Raw genomic sequence first — 20,922 nt, forward strand, 5'->3', positions numbered from 1 at the left:
TATGAGAGGTAACCACCTGCACTCTCCATGTGTCATTGAAGCCAGTACCTGAATATAGAGCCATGCGATCATAGCTAAGTTACACTAGTCATGAGGCTGTGCATTAGAGCAAGGTATCAATCTGACTGAGGCACATACAGTGCACGTTTCACGGATGTAACAGACTCCAGGCGTTGCACATTGAAGCAGGCCATGCCCCAGAATTAGTCACCTGTATTTAGTCACGTGTCTATGGAAGTGGAGCTAGTTTGCTACCTAGGGACCAGGGCCAAGGATAAAAGTTAGATTGTTGCATCTCACACAAACTACAGGCGCATTAGAGCTCGGTGCCTACGCGACCCTTAGAGTCAGGGAGCATGCCCCGGGGGCGCGCCAGCCATTGGGCCACAGATTAGAGCAAGGCGCCGGCAGCACTAGGGCCTTGCAGCTGAGCCAGCGCTGCACAGAGAGCCAGCCAGCGGCGCTCCGTTCAGCCCTGAGGAGGGCTGCAGTGGAGAAGCGTGCGCAGTGCAGGGAGGACGAGGCGGCCGGCTCACAACACCGAGACCCGCCTCATCTCACCACTGCTCCTGCCCTGTGGAGGTGAGGGAGCCCCGCGGCCCCGGGGCAGCACGGCTCTTCTCCACAGCCCGCCGTTCCCCACCCCTCCGCCCGCGCCATGAGCCGCAGCGGATCCCAGTCCCTCCACTGCCTCTCTCAGGCGGGTGGCGCGGACAGCGGCTCCTCCTCCCCGCGCATCGCCTCAGCAGACAGCAGCAGCGGCGGCGGCAGCGCGCGGCGGAGCCCCGGCACACCTGGCCACCGCAGCACCGGCAGCAGGTAAGACCCCGGCGCGGGCCCGCAGGGTTTGCTGCGTCACTAACAGGGCGAGCGTGAACGCTTCAGCTATAGCGTATTGATATATGTTTGCCAAGTTGTAGTAACACCGCGAGAGAAGTTAATAATGTCTGAGGTAAAGAAATAATCTTGGTTCTACCGCATTGCCATGGCAAAACAGATTGTATAAATCATTTCTCAGTCATTGGTGTTTTACGCGGTTCCTAATACATACAAAACGAACACTTATGAAAACTTGATTTTCACAAGTTTAGTCTCAGTAAGGACACGCTGTTGTTGGTCGAGACGTGTTCAGCTTAAAAGTAAGCCCCCCCCGCTAATTTAAGGATATTTATTTTCGTCTGAGGTAATCTAAAAAAATCTGCACATCAGTTATACAACAGGAATACAGATAGAGCAAGTAGTAATAAAGCCAAAAAGTCAGGCTTTTCCCCAAGATTTATATAGAGTTAATGCCTTAGCTTTGTACTCAATTTCACAGTCATCCTAGATAAAGTAGGGGCACGTATTTATAATGGGGAAACGGCGGGAATGCAGGTTGTGATTAAAAAACAACAACATGTATTTGTGGTTGCTGTTGTGCAGTGGTGATTTTTTATCAATAGTATGCCCAGGAGAGGACACATAATTTCCAAGGAATTTTAAGTCTTGTGAGGACTTTACACAGGCAGTGACGTTTATTTTTTATAGCAAAGTAAAGAATATTCGTGCTTTACATAGCACACGACTCAATGGCGTTCCTAGAAATAATTATCAATTCAATTCAAAGAAACTTTATTTCGGTCAATATGACCTTGAAAGTACAAGCTTAAAAAATCAATCATATATTTAAAATTATATCAGGGCATACAAACAGCAATTTAAAACACTTTGAAAATCATTATAAAAGGGGGTAAACTAAGGGCCACGGTGAGACCAGCTATAACAGGCAAGCGTTAAGATTTTCTGCACATGTGTATATATGTACGTGCAGTAGTGCTTGACCAATTTTCAAATCAGTGGTGCTTGGAATCAATTTTACATCACTGAAGTCATAAGGACCCTGAACAATCTAAGAACAAGTGTAGGAAATGAGCTACGTCCATTCAGCAGGAGAGTGGTAAGGGTAGACAGTATTTTAATTCACTGTCACAAACATATTACTAAACTATGGTGTGGTAATGCACCATCATTTACAGACAGCACATTTTCCATTGAAATGGCCACAAAAGTTGATCTGACTTCCAGTTTTATGAATAAAACTATATAGTGCACACATGATAATGTGTGGAAATCGGTGTGAAACAAATATTTACAATTTGCACATCACCTCACCAAGTAAAGTGTATTGATTTGTTTTGATCCTATTTAACGCCTTAACCGCGGCGGTTTTTCCACCGCGGTGTGGGCGTTCTAAAGGGTGGGCGGGGCCGCGTCTGCCGTTGGACGTGCGCAGCACCAGGGAGGTAGCGCGCGAGATGTCCAACGGCTGACGGCAGCAGGGAAGGGGTTAAATCTTTGTTTCTATGTCATTTCAATATTACAAAACAATTGTGCTTCATTTGTGTTTTCAAAACTGCTGATATAGTACGAAATATTTGTAGAGTTATTTTACATTACATTTAAATATTGTTTGTGAAAAAAAAGCTGATGTCTTACATCTTTTTCTTTCATACTCACTGGGTACCAGGAAGATGGTCAGATAATTCACTTTACAAAATCCTCTAACTTTTGCAGTCAGAGAAAGAAAAATAAACAAAAATCTCCATGTTGAAAGAAAAAGCTGAAATTTGTCAATAGTCATAACCTGACATCTGACCTCTGTTTTTGAACACACAGCAAATATGACAAGATAAACATACAATGTAAAACCATCTTTATTGTTCATTCACTTTCTGAACTCTAGCATGGTTATTTTGGGGAGCTGCAGCATCCCCTGCCCCCCTAATTTCAGCACCTATGTATACGTATATATATATATATATATATATCAGCCGGGGCCCGAGGAGGGAGTTCCGGTGGGGCAGAAAGGCGGGGCGGGGGAGGGGCAGGGTGGGGGTGCTAAAAACTGGAATATGGATAATTGGAGGTGAGTAAACACCTTCCGCCCCCCTGCCACAGTTCCCTGCTAGCCGCCACTGATTATTTGACTGTGGTTGCTACTTAATGTAATGATCCTTGGCAAATGCCATAATATTTGTATACTGAATTATATATTAATAAATGTTTTCTGGCACAGTTCAAATCGCTGAAGTCTGTGATATTACTATATCAAAGTTGATATTGAAAACCAATAATATATGTTAAAAAAGGTAGCATATTAGAATCCTTAGGATGCTGAGTGGTGAGTGTGTGTGTCTAAGATATAGAGCAGTTGTGTTTTCTTTTTTGATCAGTCATTTTAGTAGTGTAGTGTTTCAAACCGAATGAAACTGTGTATTACCAAATCATACAAACAACAGGTCTATCCATTCGCTATCTCAACCACTTCTGTCTATCCACATGCACCACTGCCAATCCCCGCCAACCAACCCTCTCCCCTCTTCTCATCCCCAACAGCCCAAGAGGCCAGCCATCCCTCAGCATCACAATCAGCAAACATTCCTTGGAGTATGCCTCACCCCAAATCAGGACCTTAGGCCTTGGTGTGTTTTGTCCTCGGAGACCAAATGGGGAGTGACGGGTGCAGCAAAAAGACTGACCACCTTGTTGTATGAAAAAGGCTGCTGTATAGAAACAGGTGCACATCACAGAATATTCCTGGAAAATGCATTACAAAACTAGAACCTAACTATACATCTAAGTTAGCTAACCAGAGCGCCCACCCACAACTATCTCATTTAAATGTTGTTCATTTAAACATTTCCAATGTTATATTTCCCCTACAGCCTATTAATGCATGTCTTACCCTGTAAACAACCAAATGGCCTAATATGAACCTTGAAGTACCTGCTTACCCTCCCTTTGCACATGGTTCAACAACTGGCAATGCCAACCAAACTTCTGACAACTCCTGCAAAACTTTCCATGCCCCAGCCACTCACAAAAAGTGAGGCCGCTAGATTTTTCTACCCCCATCCCCAGAATTTTTAAATCAGCTGATATTAATCTTCTAATGCTAAGGGTCCTGAAAAACACTTCCCCTAGCTCCAATAAGTTCAAGTCCATCCCGATGTGTTATAGATGTATGCCATCCCCTCTCAAGAATTCCTTGTTCTCGAATTTCATGTTCGAATGAAATCTCCTGATTCACCTTCCTATGTGCCCTGTCAATAGCCATGGGCCTGCAAGCCCCCCTCCAATTCCGACGTGGCATGAACTCAGTCAATAAAACATAACAACAGGCCCCATTGCCCTAATTTGAAACAAATCGTTCTTCATTGTTCTCATTAAAACTATGTCATTCTTTTAACCAGATCATTCTCCCCCAAGTGAATGATTAAGACACCCAGGCACTTGCCTCCTTACAACATCCCATTCAAGCACTGAAGCAATTCTTTCCAATGCATCCCTCCTTTTCCACTCTATGTGATAGTGAAGAACCGGGTTTTCAAGTACCCAGCGGCGTCAGGGACACGCCCAAAAGTCCTCTAGGTTCCCTTGCCTTGGTATACAGAGACACGGAATACTTCTAGGTGGTGTCAGAGATCAAATTTATTAGCTGCAGCTAGTAGCAGAAATCCCAGCAACACAACACGGTGTACAACTCAAGAAACTGCTAAATTTTACTAAGGCGAGACATCCCTATTTATACACAAAAAGGTACATTTAAAATGCACGCCCCTGCACCAAAATTCAACCAATAGAAAATACATGACATCACACAGCATCATACAGTAAAGCTCATTTTACAGTGTCCCAACCCACAAGTTAATATTTAGGCATATCTAAATAATAATCTGGAAGGCCCGCACAAACCCTTAATTGAAAGCGTAACCCATGAAATGAAAAAATAGTCAAGAAAAGTAGTTTCAGATAATGTGCAGGATAACAGAGACGTACAGAAACTTAAAAGTTAACAATTGTCTTGAATGGTGATTGGAAAAGCAAATAACGATCTTGCAGGGAAATTGGCTTGGCAGGGTCAATTCCAGGTTAAAGGCCAGCTTCTGAAATTAACTCCAGTGCATGAAGAAATCCTTGGTTAATGTGTATGATTCACAATAGGTCAGACTGCTTTGCTCACAGACTAACTTCTAAGGCCTACATAAAAAGTAACACCAGATGGCAGTCACGACACATGGCAAAAACTCATGTTTCAGGAAAGAAAGTCTTAAGAAAAGAAACCATTTAGATATTGTTTAAGATAAGATATGTGCAAGGAAAACTAAAAGTTAACGAGGTCCTGAACAGTGATTGAAAAACTCAGACAACGATCAGCTAGTGAAACAGGTTTTGCAAAAGGTCAGTTTCAGGTGAAAAGGGTTACTCTCTCTCTGCAGTTCATTCAGAGTCAGAGAAACCCAAATTAATATATGCACGAACTCAGAAGGCAAAGCCACTTGTTTTGGGCCTACTTTACTGGCCTACGTGAGGGCAAAACTAAAATGCAGTCAGGTTTGAGAATTACAGAACCACAGACCCTCCTTTTGCCATTACGTAGGCAATAACCTAAACTCATGTCAATCTGAATCTAGGTCTATATCTATTCTCATCAGGTCATAAAGGTGTTGCTGTAACATCATCTTATTATCCTTCACTTCTCTCGGGGCTGGTCTTCTCACACAGATCATAGCACAAAGACTACAAATGGCGGGACCACACTGGATGCATAAACAACACGAGAAAAGGATAGCTAACGCCATACCAAGGAACGTCAGAATCTTCCATCCCCATTTGGACAACGACTCCCATAACCATCCCATCAACGACCAGTCTCCTTCGTCCACATGAATAGACTCAGAGATCTTATGTAGTCTAGAGATGGCTTGGTACACTGTCGGGGCATTATCTGGTATGAAAACGCAGCAACTAGATCTAATCAATTTGCATACCCCACCTCTATCTGCAAGTATAATATCTAAAACAAAACGGTTCTGTAATGTCATAAGGCGATCCGCTTGAAGCTCAGCTGTAATATTGCTAAGGGCACCTGCAGTCTCATTTATAGTGGCCTCAACCTCTCTCGTAAGCTGACGAATATTCCTACTATTAGCCATAGGACCCCAAAAGGGTAGGAAACCCTTAAAGAAGTCTCCAGCTTCTTGTGCGACACTATCTTTCACATCGATTACACCTCTACCATATCTTGTCTTATGGTAATCGAAAACAGCAGTGTATGTAGGGGGAAGCAAAAATGCCACATAACATGTGCCAGAAAATCAGATGGCAACCATGTGTATGCTCTATCGTGACAAACAAAATACGTGCCTTTAGCTGGCACAAACGGAGGAGATTTCTGGGACGTATAAACGTATGTGTGAACACACACACTCTTACCAAGCTGAGCCCTCGGATTCTGACCATTACCTTGCAGACAAAGATGACCTCGGTGGGGTACAATCCAAATAGGAGGAGACCTTCGCTGCCTTTCTTTCTCCGTCAAGCTAGCACTATATGTCGTCTTATTCCAACCGACATATGCTAGTACCTCATCTCTAGAGATAGCGTTATACACATCGATATCTCTAATCATATCAACTATTCCCTGTATCAAGGCATTATTACTTGCATTGTCATTGACGGAACGTACAGGAGAGGCTTCATTCGCATAGATAAACATTGATTGGAGTGCCCAAACTGACCCGTTAGGCGAAAAAGGCAAAACCAAATATGGCATTCCCTTATCTGTAGTATGTGGCATAAGACCACACACCCAACAATTCGTGGTATTTATGACTAGCTGATGCTGATGCAACATCTGTATAAACGAATTGTTCACAAATTCTGATCTTCGTGTCTGTTCATGTTCAGGTAACGTATGAAACTCATGTGGAGAAACAGTAGAAAAAGAAAGAGTAGGTTGAGAAGTTGGTGCTGACGTCAATTGTGTAGAAGAAACAAACCAGAATATAATAGCTAATAGAATACATAAAAGTATTAAAATAGATAAAGCTATACCACACTTAGAGAACAACATTCTATAATATCGGTTTTTCATCTCTTGCTTTTTATCGTCATTCCTCAATACAATCTCCATTTTCTAATGTCGCTCACGCTATCTTGACAGAGTACTTCAGCTGTGATTGTTAGCAGGTCATAGGGACACTGCAAGTCCTGCAGACCTACTGCCACTACTCAGGTCACAAACTGAACTGTTGGTACTCCTACGTGACCCTGCAACTGGCAAATGGTAACCAATCAAAAATTTAACAGAAAACCATAATACAATTTCAGAAAAAGCAAGAGAAAAAGAAAAACAAAAGTCAAATGCAAAATACTTGAAGAAATTGTCTCTTTTTGGTCTCAGTGTGGGAAAAAAAATAATGCTCAAAGTCCCTTTATTTATTCCGAGATCGGAGGTTGTAACGTGATTTAGTCGGCACTGTTTGGTCCATAAACAAAAGTTCAGGTTCGGTAGTGTCCAATCTCAAACGTGGAGGAACAGCTTCTTGCAGCACATTGTCATCCTCGCGTTCTGACCGTGTCCATGTCAAATGAGCATCACTAAAAGGCACGAATGTGGGGACTCGCTCGCAATCTGTATCAGCTATACCATCCCTCACCCACTGATCATATGGTAAAGGCAAAGGGACTTTTTTCGTATGGGTGGCATGCACCCAGTTTTTCTTGCCAGCTACTCTAACAGCAGTTCTAGTGACCAGAAGAACTAAGTAGGGACCAGTCCATCTCCGTTCCAAATTCTTGGTACGCTGGAAGTTCTTGATGAGGACGTATTGACCAGGTTGGATTGAATGTCCTGGATCTGTAGCAGCTGTCGGCAAACTGTCATAGACCTGTTGGTGGAGAACACGTAATTTAGCAGTCAAGTCATGTAAGTAATCCACCAACATAGGGTACTCAATACTGCTGTATTCTTTAGGACGAGGCACACCCCAAACATTCGCAGGACGACCAAACATGATTTCATATGGACTAAGTCCCACTCGAGAATGCACAGTCGTCCTTGTTGACAAAAGAGCCAACGGCAAGGCATCCGGCCATGTAAGACCAGTGCTCGCTTGTACCGTAGCTAATTTCAGCTTCAAGGTACCATTGTAACATTCAACAAGTCCAGCAGACTGGGGGTGATTCGCTGCATGGAACGTCTGATTTATTCCCAATCCAGCACACACTTTCTTCATTATTTGACCCACAAATTCACTCCCATTGTCCGACCATACAATTCTCGGCAAACCATACCTAGGGAAGTACTCTCTCAGCAAAACCTTGGCTGTAGACAAGGCAGTATTATCCTTTAGGGGGTAGGCCTCTATCCACCTGGAAAAGGCACAAACAACCACAAGGACATACTTCAAATTGTTGCATCTCTCCATATGTATATAATCTAGCTGTATCACCTCAAACGGATACGTCGGAGGAGCAAAATGACCAGCTGGAGTTGGAGTTCCCTTACCAGGATTATACTTCAAACAAATCATACAATGTCTCACCACATTCTCTGCACATTTCGGAATTCCAGCATTCTGCCAAACTGGAGCCAACAACTTGCATATTCCCTTTGAACTTATGTGAGCCATTCCATGAGCCATTGTAACCACTGGGAGCACATACGCATCTGGCAACAGCCATCGCTGGTGTTCTGACAACTCAACCCAACAACCTGTCGAATCCGACACACCCGTAGTATCTCTCCAAACACTCACTTCTTTCTCAATCGCTTCAGCCTGAATCATTTTCACACTTTCTATTGTGTCTTCACACATTCCACCAGCCATAACCCAATTAGCTGGGCCTGCAACATACATACGGCTCATCATGTCTTTCGCCGTTTCCTTCACAACTTCATCCGCAAACGCATTCCCTCGACCAACATCGTCCACAACTTTCTTATGCGCACTACACTTCATAATTGCAATCTGCTTTGGGAGAGTGAGAGATTCCAAAAGTTCATTCACCAACTGCCCGTCCTATATTTTGGTTCCGTGCGAAGTAAGGAACCCACGCTCTCTCCACAAACGCCCAAAACTATGGGCAACTCCAAACGCGTACTGGCTGTCGGTGTAAACATTCACTTGCTTTCCTTCTGACAACACGCACGCTCTAGTCAATGCAATCAATTCTGCTGCTTGCGCAGAATTCTGTGGTATGCGTGCTGTCTCAACAACTGTATGTAAAGTTGTAATAGCATACGCTGCAGTCGTTTCACCATTCGGAAGCTTAAAACACGAACCATCTACCCATAGCGTACCATCAACATTCGTAAGGGGAGTATCCCTGAGGTCAACTCTAGCTTTCGTTTCTTCCTCTGTACGAAGAAAACAATCATGCTGTTCTTGAGGATCCGTCTCTGTAGAGATCGGTAACAACGTAGCTGGATTCAGCACATTACATCTTTTAATGTGCACATGACTAACCAACAATGTCAACTCGTAACCTGACAGACGTGCACTAGTAAGGTCCTGTGTCTTAGTCCTGTTTAATAAGGTATCCACTGCATGTGGGACCATCACAATCAACGTGTTGCCCAATACCAAACCAGCAGACTGTCGGATAGAAACAGCCGCTGCAGCTGTAGCTCTCAAACAACTCGGCAACGCCTTAGCAACTGGGTCTAACGTAGAGGAGAAATACGCACATGGACGCTGCTTGTCCCCAAATGGTTGTGCTAACACTGACAAAGTACAACCTTCTCTCTCGTGCACGTACAACGTGAAAGGCTTACTATAGTCTGGAGTACCCAACACAGGAGCCGAACACAATGCATTGCGTAGTTCAGAAAAACTTTTCTGACATTCGTCAGACCAAGGAAGAGGATGCGGAGTATCTTTCAGAGTCAATGCTAACAGAGGTTTCGCCAACAGTGAAAAATTGGGGATCCACTGTCTACAATACGATGTAATACCTAAAAAGGCACGCACTTCTCTCTGTGTGGATGGTACATTCATTTGCGTTATTGCTTGAATTCGTTCTGGGGTCAATCTCCTTCCCTCCTTCGACAAGAGATGACCTAAGTAGGTCACTTCTTGGCGACAATATTGCAGGTTTGAAGGTGACCCTTTATGATGAAGGTCAGACAAATACCGCAACAAAGAAAGAGTAGCCTCTTTACAAATCTTTTCATCAGCAGTAATCAACAAATCATCGACGTACTGAATAAGAGTAGCACCAACAGGTAACACAAAACCGTCAAGCTGAGTTTTCAACGCTTGACTATAGATGGAGGGACTTTCACAATAACCTTGGGGAGCTCTCTTAAACTGGAAGCTTCGGCCTCCTAATGAGAAGCCAAAAATATCTCTACTCTCCTCAGCAATAGAAATACTGAAGAAAGCATTCTTCAAATCGATGACAGAAAACCAAGCTGCCGAAGCAGGAATCAAAGTCAACAAAGCAGTGATATCAGGTACCACAGGAAACTGTGGCACGACTATCTTATTTACCTCTCGAAGGTCGATCACAAACCGGTACACAGGTGGCTGAGAAGCATCAGTACGTTTAAGGATAGGCAAAACAGGACTGTTACAAACATTACCTCTCGTTTCCTCCACTACACCCTTCTCAACCAGATCATAAACAATCGCTAAAAGAGCTCTCTCACCATCACTCGAGATCTTGTATTGGGGAATACGAGGTAGCCTAGCATTTGACTTAAGCGTGACAACATAAGGTGGAATCTGCAAAAGACCAACATCATTTGGACCTGTAGCCCAAAGTGTATCAGGAAGCGAACGCAATTCCAGTGGCAAACAATCCTTAGACAAATACATTGGAGAAATCACTTTCTTACCGAGGGTAAGTTGTACTCCTGAAGGAGAACAATGTAATGTCGCATACAATCTTTTCAGCAAGTCCAAACCCAACAGATTCTCACCACAACCAGTCGTTAAAATAAGTGGAGCTTCCAATTCACAAGGGCCAATCGAAAGGGACAAAGGACTAGAGACCGGATTACGAACTGGGGCGCCTGAAAATCCTACTGAAACATTGGTCAAGCCAGACAAAGGTGCGCCAGGAAGTTTAGAGTGCATAATAGAACTCTTCATCGCACCAGTATCCAAAAGAAAAGGTTCTACCACACCTGATGTAACCACTTCAACATAAGGTCCACTCTGGTCTACTGGAACTGACACTACTCCCTCACTTTGTCCTTGGCTGTCCTAGTTAATATTATAACCAGAACTCTCACCTTCGACATAGTAATCCTCAACATAATACTGGGCAGACTGACCCCTCGGAACATTCTGTCTGTCAAAATAATTTGCAGAATTCTGTAGGGAAGAGGAACGCTCATTCTGGGGAAACACACCACGTCCCCTACCCCTAGGAGCTTTCTGAAAACCACCACGACCTCTCTGACCAGATACACCATTTGCACTCTGTAACAAAGCCGGGTAACTACTCTTGTAATGACCTTCCTCTCTGCAATAAGCACACTGATTAGGGCCAGGAAAGAATCGCTGAACATAAGGCTCGGACTTCTGTAACAATCTCTGAAATTGTGGAGGTTGCTGAAACTGAGGCTGATTCTGACGAGGCGGATAAGCTTGCTGCAAAAGAACTTTTGTTTTTAACTCTTTAGTTTTCTTCTCCACTTTATCCTTCTCATCTTTATCCCTATTCTCATAATATTGTGCAGTAGCCAATATCTGGGCCGACGAAGAGACAGCCCATGAACTCTCAGAGTCCTTTAACTTATTAGAAAGTTCGGGAAGCAAATTAAAGACAAATTTATCCACAAACAACCTTTGACCACCCTCCGTACTCATATCCTGACCACTATGATCAATAAACGTCTCTTCAAACCTAGTGAAGAAATCAGATACACTCGTCTTCTGCTTACATGCTGCTAACTTATCCCAATTCACTCGTAAAGCGGGCATCATCGTTTTCATCAGATTAATAATTCTACCTGGTAATTCTGAAACTAGAGGTTCAGGTTTAGCACCTCCCTCCTGTCTACCATCTGCAGCAACAATATTCGCCCAGGTATCACCTAATTCAGCAGCATGATTCTCATGACGAATCTTCGCCCACAAGGGTTGAGGGACTACATTACCCATCAACATATCGATGTCAGCTAAATTCATAATACACGCTTCAACTGTCTGGGACAACTCCTTGTAATAACCGGCAGGATTCTTACGAGGGTCAGGTAAGGTCTGCTTAAGAGCCAAGACCTCTGCTCTCTTCCAAGGGACATGTACCCATACTCGCTGAAAATGAGCTGGAGCGGCCTGAATACCCAAATTTACATTAGCCTGAACTGCTTCTTTCCATACCGGAGGAACTTCTCTCATAGGGTACTGTTTCACTTTCCTCCTAACAGAGGAATCAGGTTCATACAATGTCTGAGGCGGAAGTCTAGATCTGAAAGCAAGTATTGTCTCTATGGCATCTGTAACATCCGATTCCACTATCATCCCTTTGGCAAAATCTGACTGAACATCGAGCACATCCTGCGGAATCGGACCCAACTCATTATCTTCCCATTCCTGACGCAGAAAAGTACACATTACATCAAAAACATACCTTTGCTTAGGCGGTTCCCACTGAAAGAAAACATCCATAACTGCTGGCAAATTATACCTCGGAGCATTTAAAATCCACCTACGAGCCAACAAATCCAACTCTGTCCGTTCTTCAGAACTAGGAAGCTGACTACGACTCTGCTTACGTTCCGAAACAAGGGTCATATTCAGTGACCCAAACAATGGTGACAATAAATTAGAAACAGTTTCTGTGATTGGTTTTCGAACGGAACGGAAGGAGAAGAAGTAGACATAAGAACAGGCGAATAAGTATTCTGAGGCAAGGAAGGTGTAGGGACAAGAACAGTAGAAATCAAAGATGCAGAAGCAGAAGGCAAAGTAGTTTGAGGCAAAGCTGATAGCAAGGCTGGCGACCCTAGAATGGGTTCCGCAGGAGAAGGCAAAACCATCGGTGGAGCACCGGGGGGCTGAACAACAGCAGGAGGTTGAACAACAAAGGGTGGAACAAACGGGGGTAATAGAGGCGCAGTAGCACCCTGCACATAATGGAGGAGGCAATCTCAGTAAATGAGAGATCAAAGGATCTTTTTCAGGGTCTTCCATCACTTTCGGAGGAGAAGACGGCAAGGCCGGATAACATTTATCTATGGCCATGCAACGCGGTCTATCTAAGACTTCACTCGCACGCTCTTCTCCATCTTCCTTAAACTGTCTAGCAGCTTGTAGTACTGACATATTTTTATCTTTCCTATCTCTCTTTGCTTGCTTAATTTCTCTCTGTTTGGCTTCCTTACGCCAAAGGCGGAAAGAGTCAAACATTGCCGGCCGGGCTTTCTTCTTAAATAGCTTAACTTCTAGATTGTCTAAAATCTCTGTTTCAAAACTACCATGTGGGGGCCATTGCAAAACACCATCCTTTTTAGTGTAGCGGACCCATACTTCATTATAAGTAATAGGGCCCACTCCGTGTTTTGAGTACAGTTCATAAGTCGGAGTTCCAACCGGAGGTATCGGACATGAATCCTCCAATCGGGAATCCCTGTTACTACTACAAACAAACCAATTACCAAATTTACCAAGACCAGGCATCTTGCTCACTAGTCTGGTTTCAAACTTCAAAGGGAATCAAAAAATGATACACTCGTAAATATACAAGCCCTTCGGCTTTGGGTACTGCAGCAACCAAATAAAAACCAACCAAATCAAAACCAAGGAACCAGACAAAGTCGTGGGAGCGACCCACTTATACTTAACTAAATATCTGTCACGCCACCAGAAGACCGTCTATCGTCTCGCTTTACAAACATCAATCGGAGGGTCCAAGACAAGGCGACAGTCAGGGCAGCAGTCCTTCGCAGCCGTTGGAAAGCAGGAAGCCTCGCAGAAAAGTCCTTTGGTCCACGTCGACATGCAGGGGTCGATGAAGTGGGGGCCCTCCTCCAGAATTTCCTCACGTGGCTCCTCGCAATCTTCGGGCTTGGACCGGTACCACTGAAGTCGGCCCGCGTTGGCCGCGCCAACTGAAGAACCGGGTTTTCAAGTACCCAGCGGCGTCAGGGACACGCCCAAAAGTCCTCTAGGTTCCCTTGCCTTGGTATACAGAGACACGGAATACTTCTAGGTGGCGTCAGAGATCAAATTTATTAGCAGCAGCTAGTAGCAGAAATCCCAGCAACACAACACGGTGTACAACTCAAGAAACTGCTCAATTTTACTAAGGCGAGACATCCCTATTTATACACTAAAAGGTACATTTAAAATGCACGCCCCTGCACCAAAATTCAACCAATAGAAAATACATGACATCACACAGCATCAGACAGTAAAGCTCATTTTACAGTGTCCCAACCCACAAGTTAATATTTAGGCATATCTAAATAATAATCTGGAAGGCCCGCACAAACCCTTAATTAAAAGCGTAACCCATGAAATGAAAAAATAGTCAAGAAAAGTAGTTTCAGATAATGTGCAGGATAACAGAGACGTACAGAAACTTAAAAGTTAACAAATGTCTTGAATGGTGATTGGAAAATCAAATAAGGATCTTGCAGGGAAATTGGCTTGGCAGGGTCAATTCCAGGTTAAAGGCCAGCTTCTGAAATTAACTCCAGTGCACGGAAATCCTTGGTTAATGTGTATGATTCACAATAGGTCAAACTGCTTTGCTCACAGACTAACTTCTAAGGCCTACATAAAAAGTAACACCAGATGGCAGTCACGAAACATGGCAAAAACCCATGTTTCAGGAAAGAAAGTCTTAAGAAAAGAAACCATTTAGATATTGTTTAAGATAAGATATGTGCAAGGAAAACTAAAAGTTAACGAGGTCCTGAACAGTGATTGAAAAACTCAGACAACGATCAGCTAGTGAAACAGGTCTTGCAAAAGGTCAGTTTCAGGTGAAACGGGTTACTCTCTCTCTGCAGTTCATTCAGAGTCAGAGAAACCCAAATTAATATATGCACGAACTCAGAAGGCAAAGCCACTTGTTTTGGGCCTACTTTACTGGCCTACGTGAGGGCAAAACTAAAATGCAGTCAGGTTTGAGAATTACAGAACCACGATAGGAAGCCGTTTTTAATTTAAATCTACAGTGGCCCCAAAGCCCCTTTGCTGAGCCTGTATTTTCTCCTATTTGACGAAAGAGTGACCCACCACCCAGGTTGCCATGTCCTCTGCCACTGGACCTGCCACAGAACCCGAAGGAAAAAAAAACACCAGTAAATATTTTACACAATCTGCCCTGATGCGCGTTCCTCATCACCCAGGACCCGCACATATTGCCTATAACAGTCAGAAGACCAGCACCCTAAAAGTCTGAACTGGTGACTTCCCTCTGGTCTAACGCGACCAGATGACCACGAGTGGCGCTTTATGCTTTTAGGCACTATTTTCACCAAAAACTATAACATTGAATATCTCTGGCTCTACTGTTTGAATTTTTGTCGTTCTGGTATCATTTTATCTTTTTCTAAATTGGTTTTGGATTTTAACGTGTGTTATGTTTTCACTCTACTACTGTTTGTGTGCTGCATAAATACTTTACACATTGCCATTACATTAATCCTGACTGATTTGTGCCAAGCTACCAGATGCTAAGCACAGGTTAATTTAGTTACGTTTGTGGTTCACCTGACAAGGATTGTGTTTGTGCCTGCGTGGTGTTCCATGCCACTCAACCAGTAACCCAATTTCTAACACTTAACTATTCCATGACAACATTTTGTGACACATTTAGTATCCCCACCAATGATTCTTTCATTGCTTTAATGTATTCCCTCAATTTAAAACATGCTGCATCTTTCCATTGGACCACTTGCCCTCTCTTGTTTGTGACCCACCAAACACTTACTGATAGTTTCGAACATCAAGGCCAGTTGGCTCTTAGTCACTTAGGGGCTGATTTCATCATTCGTCCTTCACTTGTGGATAAGAAAGATTGAATTCAGCCTAACAATACAACAGTTTGTGGAAGGTACAGCATCTTTGCCAAAACCTCTGATGTCCTCTGTTAGCTCTGTTTTGAAGTAATTGCAGTGCCGTGCCAAGAGAGTGTTCCCAGCCCAGGTTCTGACAGGTTCCAGAAGGGTCCGACATTGAGACAGGGTTTGCTCAGGCTGTGTCTGTGACACGCTTGTGCTGCATGTGGGGATCAGTTAGTTAAGTGCAATGCCACAACCCTAACCGACGCAGGTGTGGAAGCAAGGAGCAGCTCGTCTCGCAGGCCGGTAGACTTTTTGGACATTAAATCCTCACAGCAGGAGTCCTCTCTTCATTGGCACCGACGTACTTCCACTAACTGGGATGAATACAGAGGCCTGGGTACGTGTAGAAAATGCTTCTTTTTAGATCCCGATTCTCGTGGGGAGACAAGGTATTTGTGTTGCATGAAACTAGCAAGGGATACATTGGGCACTGACTAGAGTGCAAGAGCCCAATAATAAGATTCAAGATTGTTTACAATAAAGTAGGTGGTGAGCAGGTTCCTAGCTTATAAGGAGGCAGTGTTTCTTCTTCCTGAATTGCAGAAAGGTAGGATGAGTTTTTATGTCAACAGGGATCTTGGTTAAGTTCACAGGTGAGTCGATGGAGAAGGTCTGCCTTCTGGTCTTTTCTTTCTTATATTTCTTAGTTTCTAGTCTGGCAGCATCCTGGCTCCTGGTGTGGCACTGTCCATCTCAGGTGGTTAGTTTCTTGGCCATCTATGTGTGAGCTTTGTTTCTGACGGCCTTGCAGGCAATGCATCTGGTCTTGAAGATCATGGGGAAAACAGTGCAGTTCTTTCAGTATCGTTGTGAATATTTCTAAATTTTTGAGGCCCTTGATGAAATGGATCATTATGTGCGTGATGCCTTTGAAGGGTGAGAGTGTGGTGTTGGGAAAACTGGTAAGAGGAGTTTATTTTCCTAGGTGAGAGAGGATCAAGCTTTGCATGGTTGTTCTGAAATCTGTTTCAGGTAGGAAGGGTTTCACTGATGCAATGCGGTCTTGATGTTCTTGGTGCCATGATCCTTGAAGGAAAGGTCTTTGTTTAGAGTAAGTCCAAGTCATTTTGTGCTGATTGTTAGCTGGAGGTGACTCCCGGTACAGCAGTTCCCACAGGTGATAGCAACCTCTCACAACTCCTGTGTAGAAATTATGTATATAAATAATGGCCTACCTGACCTCAGCACCTTTGCAGGTGTAGTTAGCGGGTCTGCCGAGCTGCAGTGCTGACGTGGGCCCAGAAAACACACACTCCATGCTCTGGTGGCTCATGAACATTGAGGAGCATGGATGCAGGTCCTCTTACAGTGGGGTCCAAAGGGGAGTAGGAGTAAGAGCCCGACAGTGTACACAGGTGGCTTATGGTTGGAGGAATCAGAATGATGCCTGCATTGGCCATGGAGTGTAAAGTGGAGGCTAGAAAATCCACGTAGGGGTTCCACTTCGCTAGTATGGGGAAGCCATGCAGTAGCCTGCGGGCAAGGTACAAACTCCACCCAAGCAACCTGAGCACAGAAACAAGCCACCAACTTCCAGAACCCATTAGCTGGTTGCAGCCTTCCTGTTACATGTGAAGAGCCTACTAGTATGTGGCGTTCTGGATGGCTGCCATGCAGTTTGCGTGCTCCAAATGCAACTGAGACATGATATTGGAAGTTTCCTCTTCCCGCAGCCATGGCTGGGAGATGTGAGGAGCCAAGCTGTAAGAAATGGACCCAGGTTAGGTGGCATTGATAACAACTGCTAGGGATCTGTGCCTTCTGAAAAGATAAGGTACAAATGTAAAGAGCACAATCTTAGGAAGGCACCAAGCAACATCATTCTCATACTATCTTACCTGCCGTTCATTTCTGTTCATTAATTTTTCTTGATTGGGGATTAGATTCTGAAAGTGACACATCACAGAGGCTTCTTGTTTTGTTTCTGTTTATTGTGTGATGAATTTGTTCCTGTTCAATTCCATTCCCTTGCCAACAATGTGGTTTCTAAATACAGAATGAACAGCAGCCAATAGAAAAATAACAGTTTGACATGTACAAGTGTATTTGTAATTACTTATGTAAGTATGTTTCCTATCTGGAAAGTATGACTGTACGGAAGCAGAAGATTAGAGAAGATGCACGGGTGAAATGCTCAGAGGGAGGTGTCTGCTTCCCATTTCTGTGTTTGCAACAGTAAACAAAAATGTGTCTAAATACAATAAGGTATGGTGTCCACATTGTTCACATTATTGTGTACAGCTCAGAAGACCACATCTTCAAATGAATAAGCAAGGATTAGAGGTAGTCCGAAGAAGAGCTACAATAATGCATACAGTCAGTCCCAGATGCCATATAAAAAAAGGTTAAAAGGCTAGAAGTCTTATTTAGAGTTTGTGGACATGGTCTACCACCAAAAACATGGCAGTGTATCCTTTCCACAAAACTCGCAGTCCGCCAGCTTTTTTTAGAGCCAGGCAGCTGCAATGTTTCCACCAGTTGCTGCCTTTCTCATCCTGCCAGTGGGAACCTTTGAACGACTGCCCGACTAACACTATGCCGCCATCCAAAGTACCTTAGACCATCAATCATATTTAGGGCAGATGGTCCTTCTTATGTTCTTTCCTGATCAATGTGGAGATTCTGCCCGAATGCGGAGACACCCCATGACTGCGGGGTCTTTGCCACGAGTGCCGAGGCCCTTTGTGAATCAGGCCCAAAAAATATACATCCAAATACCTTAGGCGTATAATACAATTGAGAATGTATACATATTCCTGTGTATGCAAGTATGGCTATCTGAAAAAAAAGGTGATAAGGTAGTGTTTACCAGGTTAAAACACAAAAGTGACATAAGTTAGCTGGTTAACGAAGAAAGCCGCAGGTTTGTGCATGTACAGACCTTTATTCTAACAAGAGCAAGAAAATAAAAAACAGTAGCACAATTACTGGTGACCTGGGAGAGTGTGTCCTTCCAAAATATGAAGGTTTTTATATTGACCTGTACTTATATCAACTGCAACATATTGTCAAAGTATGTTAACATGAAGTTTGAATAGTAAATCTATACTCCCAAATGTATGCTTACCTTGATGATATGCTGGAAGTTGATATTGTGACGTCAATATCAGCTCAGATCGATAGTCGTGACCTCGATATTTTGAGATACAATTTAGGAAAAGACACAAATCAGTACAAATTATGTGAGAGGAAAGGCAGAGTGGAAGCCCACGGCCGCATTACAACTCTGGTGCAATAATGGTTAATCACACCACACATAGTAAATACTGATACTGTGGTATGCAGTATTTACTGGGTGAGGTATTAATACATCATTCTGATTTGTGCACCTCAGAGTGGTGATAAAAAGGCAATACTGGATGTTTTCTCCATTCTTAGGATGCAAAATCTCAACACACCACAGGCTCTTTATGTTCACTTTCTCCGACGGTTTGCCCAACTCCTCACTACACTGATCGGGAGGACCAAGGTTTTGATCGACAGAATACTCCGCCATGCTTTTGGCAGAGTACTCTGTCCTCCAAACTCTAAATCAGGCCCATAGCTTTGACAAGAATGTGGATGTTTGCTGAGATCACCTTGGAAACTATAATGCTCAGTCTGCTCAAAATAGAATATCCCTAACTGTGGCGACATCATTCACTCTTGATTTAATCAGTAATTTTCTACTTTTTAAATGTTGTCTTGCAACATTAGAATTTGTATCCACTAACTGCTTTGTGCATGTGACTCAGTCACTATTTATTAAGTCATGGCAGATCAAAGTATTCAATCCTAAGGACTATTAAACCCTAACTAATATTTTGTCTTTAGCAGAAGCCGACAGCAATGAAGTGCTCCATCTGAATGAACACCTCCTTGGAAACCAACAAACCCATTTGGCAATGGGTGTGATTCAGCTCTTCCCTCATTTATATTATGGAGATCGAAGTGGCCACAAACATGCCAATGCATCTTGAGATCAAGTTCTGATTATGCAGTAATTTAAAATCTCACAAGAGTAGCTAGGGTTTAGGTTTGTGAATTTCACAATTGGGACATAACCATGGATTGTTGTTTGACCTGCAAGAGCAAAACAGGAATGCAAGTTTAACTAATGTGATGGCTATAAGGAGGTTCCATGATTAGCTTCAGTATGGCCCTCCACAAGATCATATTGTCCTTCCACACCTTGCTACTAATATGGAAACCAAAACAAATAGCCTTGATGTTTATCAACTTTAATGGCAATTTCCTATTGTTTAACCTAGAAGCCGAGACTCTGGTTCCCTTGATATGAAATGAAAAGAATCTTATAACGCGCGACTTAGCCCGAAGGCATCAAGGCGCCTAACAGGAAAAACCAAGGGAGCAATAAAAAAGTAACTACGGGTACGCCCTTGCAAACAGCCATGTTTTTAGTGCTTTGCGGAAACGCTGTGCTTTAATTTCACCTGGAAGAGCATTCCATAACTTGGGGGCGATTGAAGAAAAGGCCCTACCGCCCCATCTGTTCTTACGGAAACGAGGTACCAGAAGCAAGTTCTTTGAGGAGGAGCGTAGGAGTCTGCCCGAGACATAGGGGGCCAACAGTTTCTTGACCCCTCCTGCACCATTGCCAGAAAGTGCACTGTGAGTGAGGCAGAGCACTTTAAAGGTGATCCTCGCTTCAATAGGAAGCCAATGTAGGGCTTTTCTAGCTGCTGTTGATGACGCTAGTCTGGGGGCGTCCAGACGAATTTAGCAGCTGCATTTTGGGCGGTCTGAAGGCGCTGAGTTAGGCTCTTATTCATACCGATGTATAGGGCGTTACAGTAATCGAGTCTCGAAGCGACAAGTGCTACCACCACTTGCTTCCGCTCCTGGGGGGACAGGTAATGTTTTATTTTTCTGAGAATTTTGATGATCCCCCAGCAACAGTTCTATTTACCTGCAAAGTCATGGAGAGGGCAGGTTCAATAAAAACTCCCAGATTCCGCGCTGACTCCGTAGGAGTGGGACAAGACCCCAGAGAAGGCGGCCACCATTCAGGTGACCAGATGTTGTTATTAGGGCCAAACACCAAGATCTCCGTCTTCTCCCCGTTCAAC

At 43.7% G+C, this 20,922-nt stretch overlaps 1 protein-coding gene across 1 annotated transcript in view; it reads left to right on the forward strand.

Moving 5' to 3' along the window:
• Positions 1–471: 471 nt before the first annotated feature.
• Positions 472–20,922, forward strand: part of NPAS2 (neuronal PAS domain protein 2) — a 420,609-nt gene continuing 400,158 nt past the window's right edge. Inside the window, exon 1 of the mRNA XM_078658025.1 lies at positions 472–819. Coding sequence (XP_078514151.1) covers positions 659–819 — 161 coding nt within the window. The 5' untranslated portion in view covers positions 472–658. The remainder of the gene's footprint in view (positions 820–20,922) is intronic.

The sequence above is a fragment of the Lissotriton helveticus genome, chromosome 8, assembly GCF_964261635.1.
Source record: "Lissotriton helveticus chromosome 8, aLisHel1.1, whole genome shotgun sequence".
Lineage (NCBI taxonomy): Eukaryota > Metazoa > Chordata > Amphibia > Caudata > Salamandridae > Lissotriton > Lissotriton helveticus.